The 13,472-nt window shown below is 43.1% G+C and overlaps 1 protein-coding gene across 5 annotated transcripts in view; it reads left to right on the top strand.

Moving 5' to 3' along the window:
* Positions 1-13,472, top strand: part of SLC24A3 (solute carrier family 24 member 3) — a 452,298-nt gene that overhangs the window by 313,640 nt on the left and 125,186 nt on the right. For all 5 annotated transcript variants that reach the window (XR_002091321.2, XM_019491036.2, XM_019491034.2 and 2 more), the window contains exons 5-6: positions 3,432-3,516; positions 6,680-6,783. Coding sequence is in view for 4 of the 5 variants with exons in the window: in XM_019491036.2 (XP_019346581.2) it covers positions 3,432-3,516; positions 6,680-6,783 (189 nt within the window). In the remaining variant the exon portion in view is untranslated. The remainder of the gene's footprint in view (positions 1-3,431; positions 3,517-6,679; positions 6,784-13,472) is intronic.

Here is a 13,472-nt window from a genome sequence, read left to right as displayed (position 1 = left end):
TAACAGCAAACCCAGAAGTGAACCGGAAGTACTTCCAGTCCACTTCCAGGTCTGCCAGGAAGCACACTGGGGGCCCCCCCGTGCTCTCCCTGGTTCTGCAATGGGCCACAGGGGGACCTCGGGTGCCCCCCAGACCCAGGAGGCACCAGTCACTGAGCTGGGAGGAGGTTGCAGGGGGGGCGGGGGCCCCCCGCATGCTCCCCAGCAGACCCAGAAGTGGATCACAAGTGCTTTTGGTCCACTTCTGGGTCTGCTGCCGAGTGCACTGGGGACCCCTCCCTCCCCCCTCCCCCTCCTGCGCTCCTGTGAGATGCTCCATCCACCCCAGCATCGTAGCATTCACGAGCTGCCTGCTACCTAGAGGTATGTAGAAGAAACATTTGAAGCAGTGTATATGTTCAAATCTTTCCGAATCTCTCCAAATCGGTTTGGAGAGATTAAAGGGTCCTCTGATTTGATTTGGATTCAGAGATTTGGCCGCCAAATCGGGCCGAATCTCTGCCAAATTGAATCGGGGACCAAAGCTTTGCACAGCCCTAGCCCCTAGTCAGCTGACCTGACTACAAGGTTATCCCTTAACCCTCGCTCTGCTGGCTGCCTGTGCTATAAACACTCTACCATTTAAGAGGCCATACTACTCTTCAGTAAGAAGGCCAAGTTTCAAAGGAAGGAGGAATTATTTGCATTCATGTTTCTGTTTCCATCCACTTTCTCTTTTTTTTTGGTATTATTATAGTGTCTACAAGATCCAAATGACATCACAGCTTCATTGTGAACATCTTTCTACAAACCCTGGGGAATAGATTTTTCCCTCCTATTCAGCGTGTTATACATTCGCATCCATTTTGTTAACCTGCCTATTGCGGCCATTAAAATACATTGCCTACATTCCCATTCAAAGGAAGCCAATGTGGCTTTAAATGAACCCATCCCCTGAGTGTCAGCTTGGGTATGTTCTCTGACTGCTTGTGCCTCCTCTGAAAGCATCAGCTAGGTGCAGACTATCGTGTGACGAGTGTTTCTGTGTTTCCACTGTGCCTGGTGCAGAAGAATCTTCACCCTCTGGGATTTTAATTTGTTCCTAAGCATTTCTTTCACAATATTTTTAGTCTTGGTTACAGCCACTTATTCATTTTGCCACAAGCTATTATAGCAATGTACTACTTGTCTTCCTGCCTAAAAAGCTCTCTAATTGAAGCCAGGCTCTAGTCATTCACCCTGTTTTTCTTTTGTTTCCATAACATGCATGCAAAAACTACTTATTAGTCATTCAGCAGAGGGCAGAGTTAAGGGTATTCTGAATTCTTGTGAGGGTATAAACCTTGTGGGACCTTTAATAGAGGACTTGGTTGCTTTTTCTGCCATTTGCAAAGAGAATTCATTCTCAACCTTATCTTTGTGCAAACATATTTTGCTCTGGTAAATATTAACAAAAAAACCTTAGAGAGTACAATGTGCTAAGATGTTTTTTCAGGTTCCAGAAGGAATTAATGGGAATAGAGAAAGTGTTTATTTGCCCTGTCAGCTTGTTTGCTTTTTGTTTGAAACAATTCAGCCGTCTTGAAAAAGCCCCTTTTCATTCCATGACTGGCCTTTTCCGTGTAAGATGGAAGCTGCTAAACACATATGCAAGGCTTGCAGCTTATGTGGTCTGGTCAGTTTAGCATAGAAACAAGGCAGCAGAGGATAGTTGTTTAGCTATTCACAAACAACAATAAAAGGTGCCAGCAAGGTATATGAATTTTAGTCGTCTGGTTGCATTGACTGAACAATGTCTTACACAGGTAGAACGCTGGGACTGCAGCAGGTTTAGGAAAGAAATCTCTGGAGAAGGTGTATACTAAGTGTATGCGGTTACCAGTCTTTTTCTTTTGAAGAAACATTGTTTAAAATATGGAAGAAAAAAAACCATAAGCCCTGAGCTATAAAGGCTATAAATGGGCATTTGGGTTCCTTGCAACCAGAACAAATTTGGTAAAAGGTAGTCCCTTATTATCAAGGCAGGTTATTAGCTGTTGTTGGGTAAATCCTGTACAAGGTAATGTAAGGCTAAAGCACAATTACTTTACTCAGGATTACTTTACATACTTCTGAGGGCCCATGGGCAGGGATGGGTGGGGAAATGGGTAGGTTCTTGGCTGCACCTTCCCCCTCCAGTGCACCAGGCAGAGTAGATGAGAAAGTTTCAGAGGCATAGTGAGTTCATTCACCAGTTGAGGCAGGGTGGAGAGGAGCGGGGTATGCCAACCCGTTTGAGGAGCAGAGTCAGGGGAAGGGAAGTCTTCCCTTCCTGGGCCCTCTGCACACCAAAGGCAGATGGTATTGCTCCCACCACTGATGCAGCTACTGTAACAGCGTCCACTTGGACAGCAGCAGCCCTGTGGCATGGACTCCCTGGGAGTTGTGTCTGGTACCCTGTTTGCTCCTCCCCAACCCAGATATGCTTTTGGACACAGGGCTGTGCCTGTTGTGGCAAAGACTTGTGAAAGGAGGATTCTGGTGCCTTCTCATAGTTGGTGCCCAGGGCTGGTGCGTTGCTTGCCCCATCTCCTCCACATTTATACTGTTGGTCAGTATGCATGCACAGGGTCATAGACAGGAACCTACCAAAATCACAGTTTCACAGATTTTGCAAAATCCAGTATTGTCCATAGAATGGGTGCTGTAAAGAAGATGCTGGGTTCTCAGAGGGAGCCAGCAGTCCTCAGAGTGCTGTGGTAGCCTGCTAGGGGGAAGGGGGAATCTGCCCACTCAAAGGGCTGCGGGCACAATGGCCATTGCTCCACACCACTGATTGGCTGCGAGAGCTGTCTGTCATGTGGTCCCTCCCCTCTTCACCAATCAGCAGCAAGGGGTGGGGCCGCATGACAAGCAGCCCTGGCAGCCAATCAGTGGAATGAGGCAGGGTTGTATGACAGGCGGCCATTCAGCAATGAGAGACAGGACCACCAGGGTCCTTCAGCCAATCAAAGGTGGCGGGGGAGCTGCACTCTGTCCACAAAATGGCTCTGGGCCCAGCATTCTGCCTACAAAATTGGGGGGGCAGCTGCCCCAAATTTGGTAGGTTGATAGTCATAGATTACTACCCTGTGGACTGAGGAGGAAGTGGAAAAGGATCTGTGACTCACAGGGGTATCCCAGCACCTCCTGGGTGCAACAGCTAATCTCCTTCCCCATACTCAGGAGTGAGCCAAAAGGTGCAATCTACCCTCTGGGAGCTGAGCTTGTGTCTTGCTTAATTAAGTCAAGAGTGCACTAACACTAACATTAACTGCTGTAACTGATGTTCCTCTGTCCTATTGTTTCTTCCATACTTTCCATTAAATGCATATTGGCAGTTTTGCATTTGAACCAACAACAACCTTATGTCCATTGAATTTCTCCTACTGTGCTGGTAGCCTGACCACCGACTTTGCTCTTTTTCTCTGCAGCGCTTGCATCTCAGTGAAGATGTGGCTGGTGCAACTTTCATGGCAGCGGGAAGCTCTGCTCCAGAGCTGTTTACATCTGTCATAGGTAACTAATCGCCAGCTACCATTGTTCGGAATCAGGTTAAAACAAGCATGAAGTCCAGATTGAGTCACCAAGTGAGTAGGAGAGCTGTAGTAAGGCTTGACCTCTTCTCTCTCAGACTCCTGAAGGAGTAGTTGTGATACATCTTCATGAAATCTGAGGAATTGTACACATGCATCATCACACACTGATGAAAGACCACACATCTGAATTTCTCTGTCTTTATGTAAAATGCACACCATCAACCATAACTCAGGCCTTGTGCTGCACCCAGTTGTGCAAGCAGGGCATGAGCCCCAGGTAATGACTAGGCGGTAGGAAACCAAAATGGAGCAGGGGCAACTCATGCTCCCATCTCCCATTCACGCCCTCCTCCCCCCCCCCCCCCCTTTCTCCACAGCCTCTGGCTCTAGCTCCAGCAAAGTGAACACAGGGTGGCAGCAACAGTGCAAAGACTGTGCGTGATAGTGAGTGAAGGGCATTCTGTAAGATGTAGCTTCTGCTGCTGCAGGAAGACTCCACCTCATTTTTGTGCCACTACAAACCAGTGATGTTTTGGCTGCTTGTCATGTGTCAGCAGCAAAAAAATGAAGTGATATCTTCCCTCAACAGCAGTGAACTCCAGCAGTGAACTCCAGAGCACTACCACTGATCTGCTTCCTTCCTGCTGTCACAGCCTCCAGAGTAGGAGGAAGCTTCAAGGAAGCAGTGGAGGAAGGGGTGCTGCTCAGGACCCAGTACCTTTGGCTCCACCAGTAGTTAACATGCCACTAAATTCTGCCACAGCCTGTAATGGACATGCTCTGCACTGCATTACCAATCACCAAGCGCAATCCTGGAAGGTGCCTATCCCACCTGTACTCCAGGCCATAACTGTGATGAGAGGCTCCACTGCAAGATCAAAGTGTAGAAGTAGGCATTAGTGCCAAGCAAAGGTTTTGTGTTTCATTTGTGTCTCCGCATCCCCTAACCAAGCTTCAAGAATAGCTGGATGCACAGGAGCTCCCTCTGTCCTAGCAGATATCAGGTATGACCAGGCTCCTCTTCCAAGCATTCAATGAGAAATTCCTTACCCTCACTCTCGGAAATGTATAGAAGCATGGTGGCTCCCCAGAGCCTGTGGCCACTACTAGTGTGCTTGAGAGTGCAGGTTGGGAAACTTTATATGGAAAAATTAGTCAAAGGCTTTAAAAACATTGGTGTTCCTCCCATGGGAACGATTACATTGAGAGAAGAGGATCTGAAGGGCTTCCATACAGCAGTAGATTATTCAGGGAGCTCTCAGAGCAGCACCCCATTTTGGGAGGTGGGGATCAGGAACTAACTTATTTCTGCAGCAAGACTCAGGAGCATAATGCTCTTTCCACAACATCCCAGAGTTTTGGATTTGGGGAACAGCAAGTTCTTGTACAGATAGGAAGGAGGAAAAATTTGGGCAACTCCTGGCTCTTCTCAAGTTAGGGACTCAATGAATATGCACTGGACACTGGGGCTAGCACTAGGGTGGCCATTCGTCCGGTTTTATAGAAGACAGTGCGGTTTTCTGCTACTCTGTCCTCTATTAATATGAAACCAGACGCCTTTATGTCCTCTATTTTTCTCTTGAGACACCCAAACTTTCAACCCACAATTGAACTTTAGATTGTTTGTCTTCATTGGTTAATATGTTTGTCATTTAATTAATCCCGTGTTTGTATTGGTCCTGCAAATGCCAACAAAGATCCTATTTGTCATGCTTCCTAATGACATCCTTACGTTACAGCTGTTGCTTGCCACTGTTAAACATTTGTCTTCAAAATCAGTTTGACATCACCCTTAATTCAAAATGCCCAAGTGAAAGATGTCCTTGAATTCAGAATGGTCGAAAGAATACTAATGCAACTATCCTGTATTCTGGAGGTACCTCAGTGGCCACCCTAGCTAGCACAGAGCTCCCATGAAAAGAGCATTTGTGAAGCCTCTTTTTGGGTCTGCTCACGTTGGGGTCAAAAGCAGCTAGTTTCAACCATGTATAAGCACTGTTGTTGCTATCATTGTTCTGTTGCTGTTCCCGTGACCAAGTGGGGACAGCAGTTTTGATTGGAGAATTAAGTTATAAAACCACGTGCTAAATTATCTGAGTTAAGGGTAATGTATTGTCCTGTCTGTGTGTGTAGATACAGAGCAAGAGGGTAATTAGCCATTAGAACAGCCAAGGGTTGCTGCACATTGTCCACCAATGGAAATATTTAAAACAAGTTAAGACAGGCAAGGAATATTGTGGGTGATATCTTTTATCGGATCAACTATGTAGTTGAAAGGGATATAGACAAGCTTTCAGGAGACCCAAGGAAGGGTTCTTGCTACCCAAAAGCTTGTCTAGATCCCTCCAAACCAAGCAGTTGGTCCAATAAAAGATATCACGCACAGAATCCTTTCATCTCACATTTTTGCTGCACCATCACAACTACAACATCACCCCAACACTTCTAAATCAAGCTAGAATTTTTTTTCCTAAGTACCAAGCTCTAGTTCAGCCATAGCTGGGGAACTCAAAGCAGGAATTAATTCAGGGAAATCACACGGCCTTTGTTATACAAGCAGCCAGACAAGATAATCACAGTTCCCCTTTCCTAAACATTTAGGAGTTTAAAAGTGACTGAATCAAGAACCCTCTACTAGCAACTTGTCTATAACATGATGAATTTCCTCCTGCCCTACCAATATCTATTCTAACAGCCAGCTCCCCACCTTATTACAGTACAGTCCACAGTCTGGTAACTATTACTCTGTGATTAAACACTTTGTGTAATGTGATTATGAAGGGAAAAAGAACATAGGTCACATTGGTCAAAGAAATTCTGCTACAACTTTGAGTCATAGCTAGCAGGTGATGGACATTGTGATTTTTCTAGCCTTTATGGCATATGTTTCTGTGATGTCCATTACTATAGTGTGAGTTACCTAGAAATCTCTAGTACATTTGCTTTTTATCACACACAGTCTCTCTAATCCTATCAAAGGGCCACCCATATTCTCCCTGTGTCTTTGCTTCTCACATTATCCTATTAAATATGAGTAAAAATGGCAAAACCAAACACATGACTCAGTGGTCTGCAATTTGTTTTTTTTAGTAAAAACTCTTTTCTTTCCAACTTACCCACTTTGCCTTGAACTTGTTTTTCAGGTGTTTTTATTGCCAAAGGAGACGTAGGAGTCGGAACCATTGTTGGCTCTGCTGTATTCAACATCCTTTGTATTATCGGTGTGTGTGGGCTTTTTGCAGGACAGGTAAGGGTCCCTAATGAATTCTAAAAGGTTCCTGGTTCCCTCTGGTATTCAGCAAAATAACTGCAAGTTGGCAGCTCATGCAGATCAAGACTGCACTTCACAGAGAGATGAAGAAGTATGCAAAATGTGAGGCTGTTTTATTGAGTTGAAGGGCCGAAGGCTGCTTTGAGTATGATGGCAGCACTGTATCAGGAAGATGGCAATGCTGCCAAGGTCACTGATTCAGGAATTACTGGAGAAGAGAAAACAATAGCTAAATTTGATGCAATTTAGAGTCCAGCATCTAGTGGAAGAAACAGCAGATGACCATTCCCCAACATTATTCAGAGAGGAAATATGGAGCAAACTTGATATGTGTAAGGCTTTAGACCACTGACCCACATGAGTCAGCTCCACTGATTTCAGACGGGTAGAATCAGATACTTAGTCCCAAATCCACAAGGGTATTTAGTTGCCATACTCTTGTATAGGTATCTCACTTCCACTGAATTCAGTCTGAGTTAGACATATATATGCTTTTGTGAATCTAAGCATCAATGCTCAAAGAAACATGTCTACTTCCATCTTTTTTTTTCTGTTTTCACTTTCAGTGAAAATGCCCTCGCATTTCATTCATTTGAGACAGGCCAGTTGAGGCTTCTCTATCACCAGCTGTGACATGACCAAATAAGTAACAAGTGATATCTTTGGCATTTGTGTTTCCCCCCCACTTCAAACACAGATGTTAATAACCATGTCCCAAGCATTAAAACCTAATAGCTAAGAAAGAGTTGGACTATAGCAAAGGAATGCAGCTCATGAGATAAGATTATCTTATCAACGGCATCTTAATGACAGCTGTATTTCAGCTGTATTGATACCTTTAAAGGCAAAGTCTTAAAAATTCAGCTGTGGTTGTAAAGGAGTGTTTATGACCAAGAGAACACTAGCTTTTGTCAATGGCCAGACCTCATTTGGGAAATACCATCTGTGCCTAGTCCTCCGCTCATTCAGATACCGCATTCAGATACACAGCTTTGCCTAAAACGGTTAGATCACCAATATCCTGGCAGCATCTCACTCAAGTTACTAAGTAAAAAAGTCTCCTTTTCTCCTACATCTGCCACTTACAGCTGAAGGGCAGAAATTAAAATGCATGAGGCCTCAGTTAGACTGAGTCAACAGAGCTCTGTGAAAGTCCATGGAGTGACATGGATTTATGCCCACATTGTTCTGTTTTAGCTTAGGTAATGCCATGAGGGATGCTCCATAAAAGTCCTAGATAGAATAGGGTTGACCCAAGCCTGAGGGAATAGATTTCAGAACAGTAAAGGATCTAGAAATATTCCATGCTGGGCACCCCTGGAGTTCCATTTTTTAAATGTTTCTTAAATCTGTTTTGCTTTTGAGTTCAAGACATGGATTGCTTCTGACCTCCTCTGTGATTCTAGAGGATACAAACAATGATGCGGCTAGTTCAGGCTGCTTGACACTTCCCAGTAGGAGACCCTTTTTACATAATAGTTTTCTGAATTGTAATCATTTAGGCTGAAAATTTCTATATTTGATGTCTGGCATACCTTATTTTGTTTTGGTTTAATTTCACAAAAAATGGCTCAACCATTCCTGAGAACAAGATTTTGCCAAAAAATACAGCATGCCCATGTTGAACAATGCTTCCAAACACTTTCCTGAGAAACTCCAACAATCCTTTGCTGTGGAACGATGACTTGAAATTTGGTAGTAAACGTCACCCCTGTGACCAGAGAGGTGCCTTTTGCCATCTCCTTGAAATTCCACTTACATTTTACCAAATTGCAAGCCTTCGAAAACTGCCAACCACACATGCTCAATAGAGGTTTGGCAGAGTTTGGCAGCTAAATTCTCTGCAGAGTTGACATTGTTGTTCCCCTGCTTTAGCTGTGGCAGGTTAAGCAGTCTGCTTTGTGGTTGTGTGACAGGGTTGCATTTGTAGTTTTGGTTATAGGTCAGACAAGGATTGGCTGGAATGGTTTGGATAGGACTCATCCTGCCTCATGCAGTAGGTTAGACTAGATAACCCCTAGAGATCTCTTCCAGCCCTACTTTTTGGTGATTCTACTGAGCGTGGTCCAGCTCAGGGCTGCAAGAGCTAAAGAAAAAACAATAAGTAGTTGCATAATTAAAAACCACATCATAATATGTATGTATTGTCATCAGCAGTCCCTTGATTCAAGAATAATCTCTACCATGGCTCATTAACGTGGCTTGAGGTGACTTAAGGGTCCAATCCTTGAGCCACAGATCCATCTGCAGAAATTGCAGGTCTTTCCTCAGGGGAGATTTGGCAGTGATTCCTCTCCTTTTCCTTTCTCTTCTGTCTGTTCTCTGCTTTGTGGCTCTTCACAGTTTCCCTGCCATCCGCCCCTGGCACGCCAACTTCTTACAAGTCAAGGTTGCGAGTGGTTTTGGCACTCTACACAAAAATGTTTCTACCCCCTGCTATAAAAGGTAATTTATTCAGAATAACACCACTCAATCCTAATACAGTTTTAACAATGTGGAAGCAAGACTGGTTCTTGTTAAGGAGTATTGCACTTATAGCAGGTTCACTGTTGCTTGGAATTTTTTTAAGAAAGTACTAATATAGTCAATGCGATTCAGTTAGAGACAGTGATCACCAGCTACTTAAAAGTGAGGCCCCAGGTATGTCTGCACTGGGAAGCTAGCATTTTCTATTTAACCTGTAATGTCAGGCAAACCAAAAGACAAGCCTTGACTGTAGGATTTTCAAGGGGTTCTCCTAAAGTCAGTTTTCAGAGTCACATATCAGCTATGAACTTTTCCTTCATGATTTTCATCTCTAGCAAGACCATCTCTTTTTATTTATGCACCTGTAAAAATAAAGAACAACCCAAGCACAGCATTTGAAAAGAATTTTAAAAATATCAGTGAGGGTAGCTTCAAAACTGCGTAAGAATCTTGGGCATCTAATTGTTCAAAATAATAAGTACTGGACATCCAGGGAGTGGCTTTTGAAAACATCCACTGCCACGTTTCGACCTATTTGTACTTGCTTTAAGGTAAAAGGACCCAAAATAGTTTCTGTGTCACTTGATAGGTCGGATAAAATTCTATAAACTATGAGAGATGCTGTTCTGATGTGTTGAAGTACACACAAAGGCGGGATGTATGCTATATGCTGACACAGCAGAGGCGGGCAAAATACAGCCCACGGGCCAGGTCCAGCCTACCAGGCCATTCTATGTGGCCCATGGAGCCCCTAAAAAATTTAGATAATGTATATTTATCTGCCCCGGCAGCCTGTCAAAGCTGACAGAGCCAGGGGCAATAGGACCCAGGGGGAGCCTCAGCAGAATTGAACAGCCCAGCCCTGGCCACTCCCAGCCATTTCCCTGCTTCCCGCTCCCACCCTTCTACAGCCCCACGTGACTGCCAGCTGCATCGCAGGACCAGGGAGCACAGGGCTGCACTGGTATGGGGAGTGGGGGGTGTATATACAGGCAGAGATTATGTGTGTGGGTAGGCAGGGACTGTGGGGGGTAGGGGGGCAGGCAGGGGCAGACTGTGTGTGTATGTGTTCATAGGCTGAGTCCCACACCCACACACCACCATACACATGCACCCACAGCCCCCTTGCACTGCTATACATGCAAACCCTGACACGCTCCAGGCACCCAGCTCCCACAAACCCCATACCCACCCACACCCCACATAACCAAACACACACACCCGTGTGCTCCCTCACCCCACATACCCACACACCCATAGCCCCCTACAAACCTATACCCACCCCCTACAACATACAAAAGTAAGACTTCATTTTAAGCTATTGTGCAATCACCTCTGTGTACACTACACAAACACATGTAAATCAAGACAAAAATATTTTTTTGAAATCGAATTAATGAATGCTATAGATATTTGCTTTTTAGAATATAATTTAGTATTTTTCTGGTTCCAAGACGGGAAAACCCCTTGCTGAAAGGAGTGATTCCGGGGGCAAGGGGAGGCATTTCTGGTGGCAAAGGTCAGGGAGCAGGACTTCCAGTCACAAGATGGTGGCCAGGGGGCAGAGTGTCTGTCAAGGGTTGGGGCTACTAATGCGGCCCTCAACAGCTTGCTAAAACTGGGTAAGCAGCCCTTCACCTGAAATTATTGCCTGCCCCCGTGACACAGTGTCCTCAATGACTGATTTCACTTAACCAATTTGTTAATCCAGTCCTTGATCTTACTCTAGCTCATTATTTGTGTTGCACTAACTTTTTCTTTGGCTGGCAGCAATGCCATTAACTCTTGGTCTTATTTCTTAAATGCGTTCCAGCATGTCAAACTACATATGGCCACGAGTTGTCTGTCTGAAATTAAGTTAAGTGGTGAGATCTGAGTTCCTGTCTGAATTAGAGATGTGATTGAGTCTTTGTAATTAAATAGCCTCATGTCCACTCCACTTGCAGTTTGCAAATATACTAAATATTTTCATGTTCTTGTAAGGTGCTCTTTGAAACGTCACCATACAACCTTGATCAGAAATATGACGCGTTGCAAGATAATGCAGTAAATACAAATCAATAGGACAACTAAGCCCGAAAGAGTGGAAAGGGAAAAGGGGCTTCGATAGCTTTCTTGTTATGAAAAATTGGACAGAGTTTGAAATTTCACTCGAAAGTTTGGAATCCAATTTTGATGTTTATGTGCCATGAGGATTTTCAAGGGGAAAATGGCTGTGAGACTTGAATAAGCTGTACAGCAAGCATGATCTATAGAAGGATTTTCTGGGGTTGATATCTCACTCTTGTATTTAATGTACTAGTAGCTCCATTATAACTCTTCCTGAGAAAGCCAATATGATCCTGGCAAATTATTAATTAACAAAGCTTTATGGTGGCCTGAAGCTATGTTCCCCAGAGGTGTCCTTTAGTGGGCACGTCTGTGTGAGGCACTAACAGCACAATAGTCTAATAATACTGCGCAGTAGTGTGTCACAGCACAAACAGTGTTAATATGCTACTGCGCAGTATTATTATGCTACTGCACAGTAGCATCAGTTAAAAGGCATTCACCGGTGCTACTGTACAGTAACTCTAGTTACTGTGCATTTATGTAGTACTTGATTATACAACTACTAAATTAAATGTGCAGTAACCACTGTGCATTAACTGTTTAATGTGATGACCCCAAAACAGCAAAGTAGTTCTTTTTGCCATATAGCTACCAGTCTGAAACCTTCTCATAAAACAGAAGCCTAGACTGTAATTCTAGCTGGAAGGGAGAAATCTAGGTGTTGAGAAAAAAATATAAAACTTCTTTTGGGTTTGTTTTCAGGACATGACTTGGAACCCAATTGTTGTAATAACTGTCTCAGCTCCCTTTATCCTCCTATGCCTGATAACATTTCAGAAGGGATATTGGCTATAATAAATTATCCTAAGCATAGTATAAGGGTAACACAGCAGAGAACTATGAGCTAAGAAGTCTAGTTATTGTTTCTTTTCTTGGTTATACCGTGGATTTGTCACATGATTTGAGTAAAACATGGAATTTATGTTTGTTGCAGTTTAACCCAAGGTGGGTTTGATTGAATCAAATTGACTTTAAAAAGCTGATTTCCATTATAATTTAAATCACCAAGCAAGAAGCCTTGATTTATATTAATCTTAATCTTATTTAGTATTTACACTTTAGTTATTTTACCAAAGAAAGGTTCATTTTCACTGGCTGATATAATTATGCATTTCTTTCTGCTAAGCAGGAAGATACAAAATATTTATATCATAAGCAATTACATAGTTTAATATATGTTTCTTTCTATTTTTATTAGGTTAGAGACAATGGTGAGAAAATAGATATAACCACATAACTTTAGGAAGTAGTTGTGAGAATTAATTTGCTTGAAGTCCTTAGAGGAAAGGTTATGTAGCAGAGCAAAATACTGCTTCCATTTCATAAGAATACATGAGAAAAAAATATGGGATGAGACTTTCAAAAGTGTTCAAAGCCTTGGCCTCACTTTGCTTCCACTGAAGTTAGTGGATGTTTTACCATTTTCTGCAGTAGCAGAAGAGTCAATCCAAGGCTATGAAAATCCTACCTAGATCTGTGCAGGAATTTATAAACTTAATGGAGGGTACAGTTTCATACTTCCTTGTGGTGAACACAACAGTCCATTGCAAACATGACTAAAATTGTGAATTGTCCCAAATTTGGTCTCAGGCAAAATCTTGTACTCTTTTGCTGTGTATTCTAAAGGATCTTCCAAAATACATTATATATATATATATATTGGAAGAAAACAAAAGACTTCTATATTTGATTTTTTAGTACACAAATACCAGATTCTTTGTGTGTTAGATACGCCTGGTAACAGTATGAGAAATGAGGCTGTAAGAGGTTGCTTTTCTATGCCAATTTCAGTGTCACAGTGATTACATTGGCTCCAAATACCATCAGACTAATTTCCCCATCCATTTTCAATGTTAATGTCTTACTGTGGCAAGGTGGTATTGAAGAAGAGCCATCATGGATATATTCTGGCTAAGTATCCTCTCCATTTGTGCTCCTACCTTGTTATTACACACTAGCATTTAGGGATAATGGCTCATACAGGATTATAAATGGGGCAAAACTAGTTAAGTTTTTATTTGGTTTTGTTGTGCCATTCCCAGTTTCAGGGATTTTCTCACCTTAATTATTTTTCTTAGTTTGCAAAT

The sequence above is a fragment of the Alligator mississippiensis genome, chromosome 1, assembly GCF_030867095.1.
Source record: "Alligator mississippiensis isolate rAllMis1 chromosome 1, rAllMis1, whole genome shotgun sequence".
NCBI classification, from domain to species: Eukaryota; Metazoa; Chordata; order Crocodylia; family Alligatoridae; genus Alligator; species Alligator mississippiensis.
The sequence above is the reverse complement of the archived record's forward strand: the minus strand, read 5'-3'. Positions and strand labels throughout refer to the sequence as shown.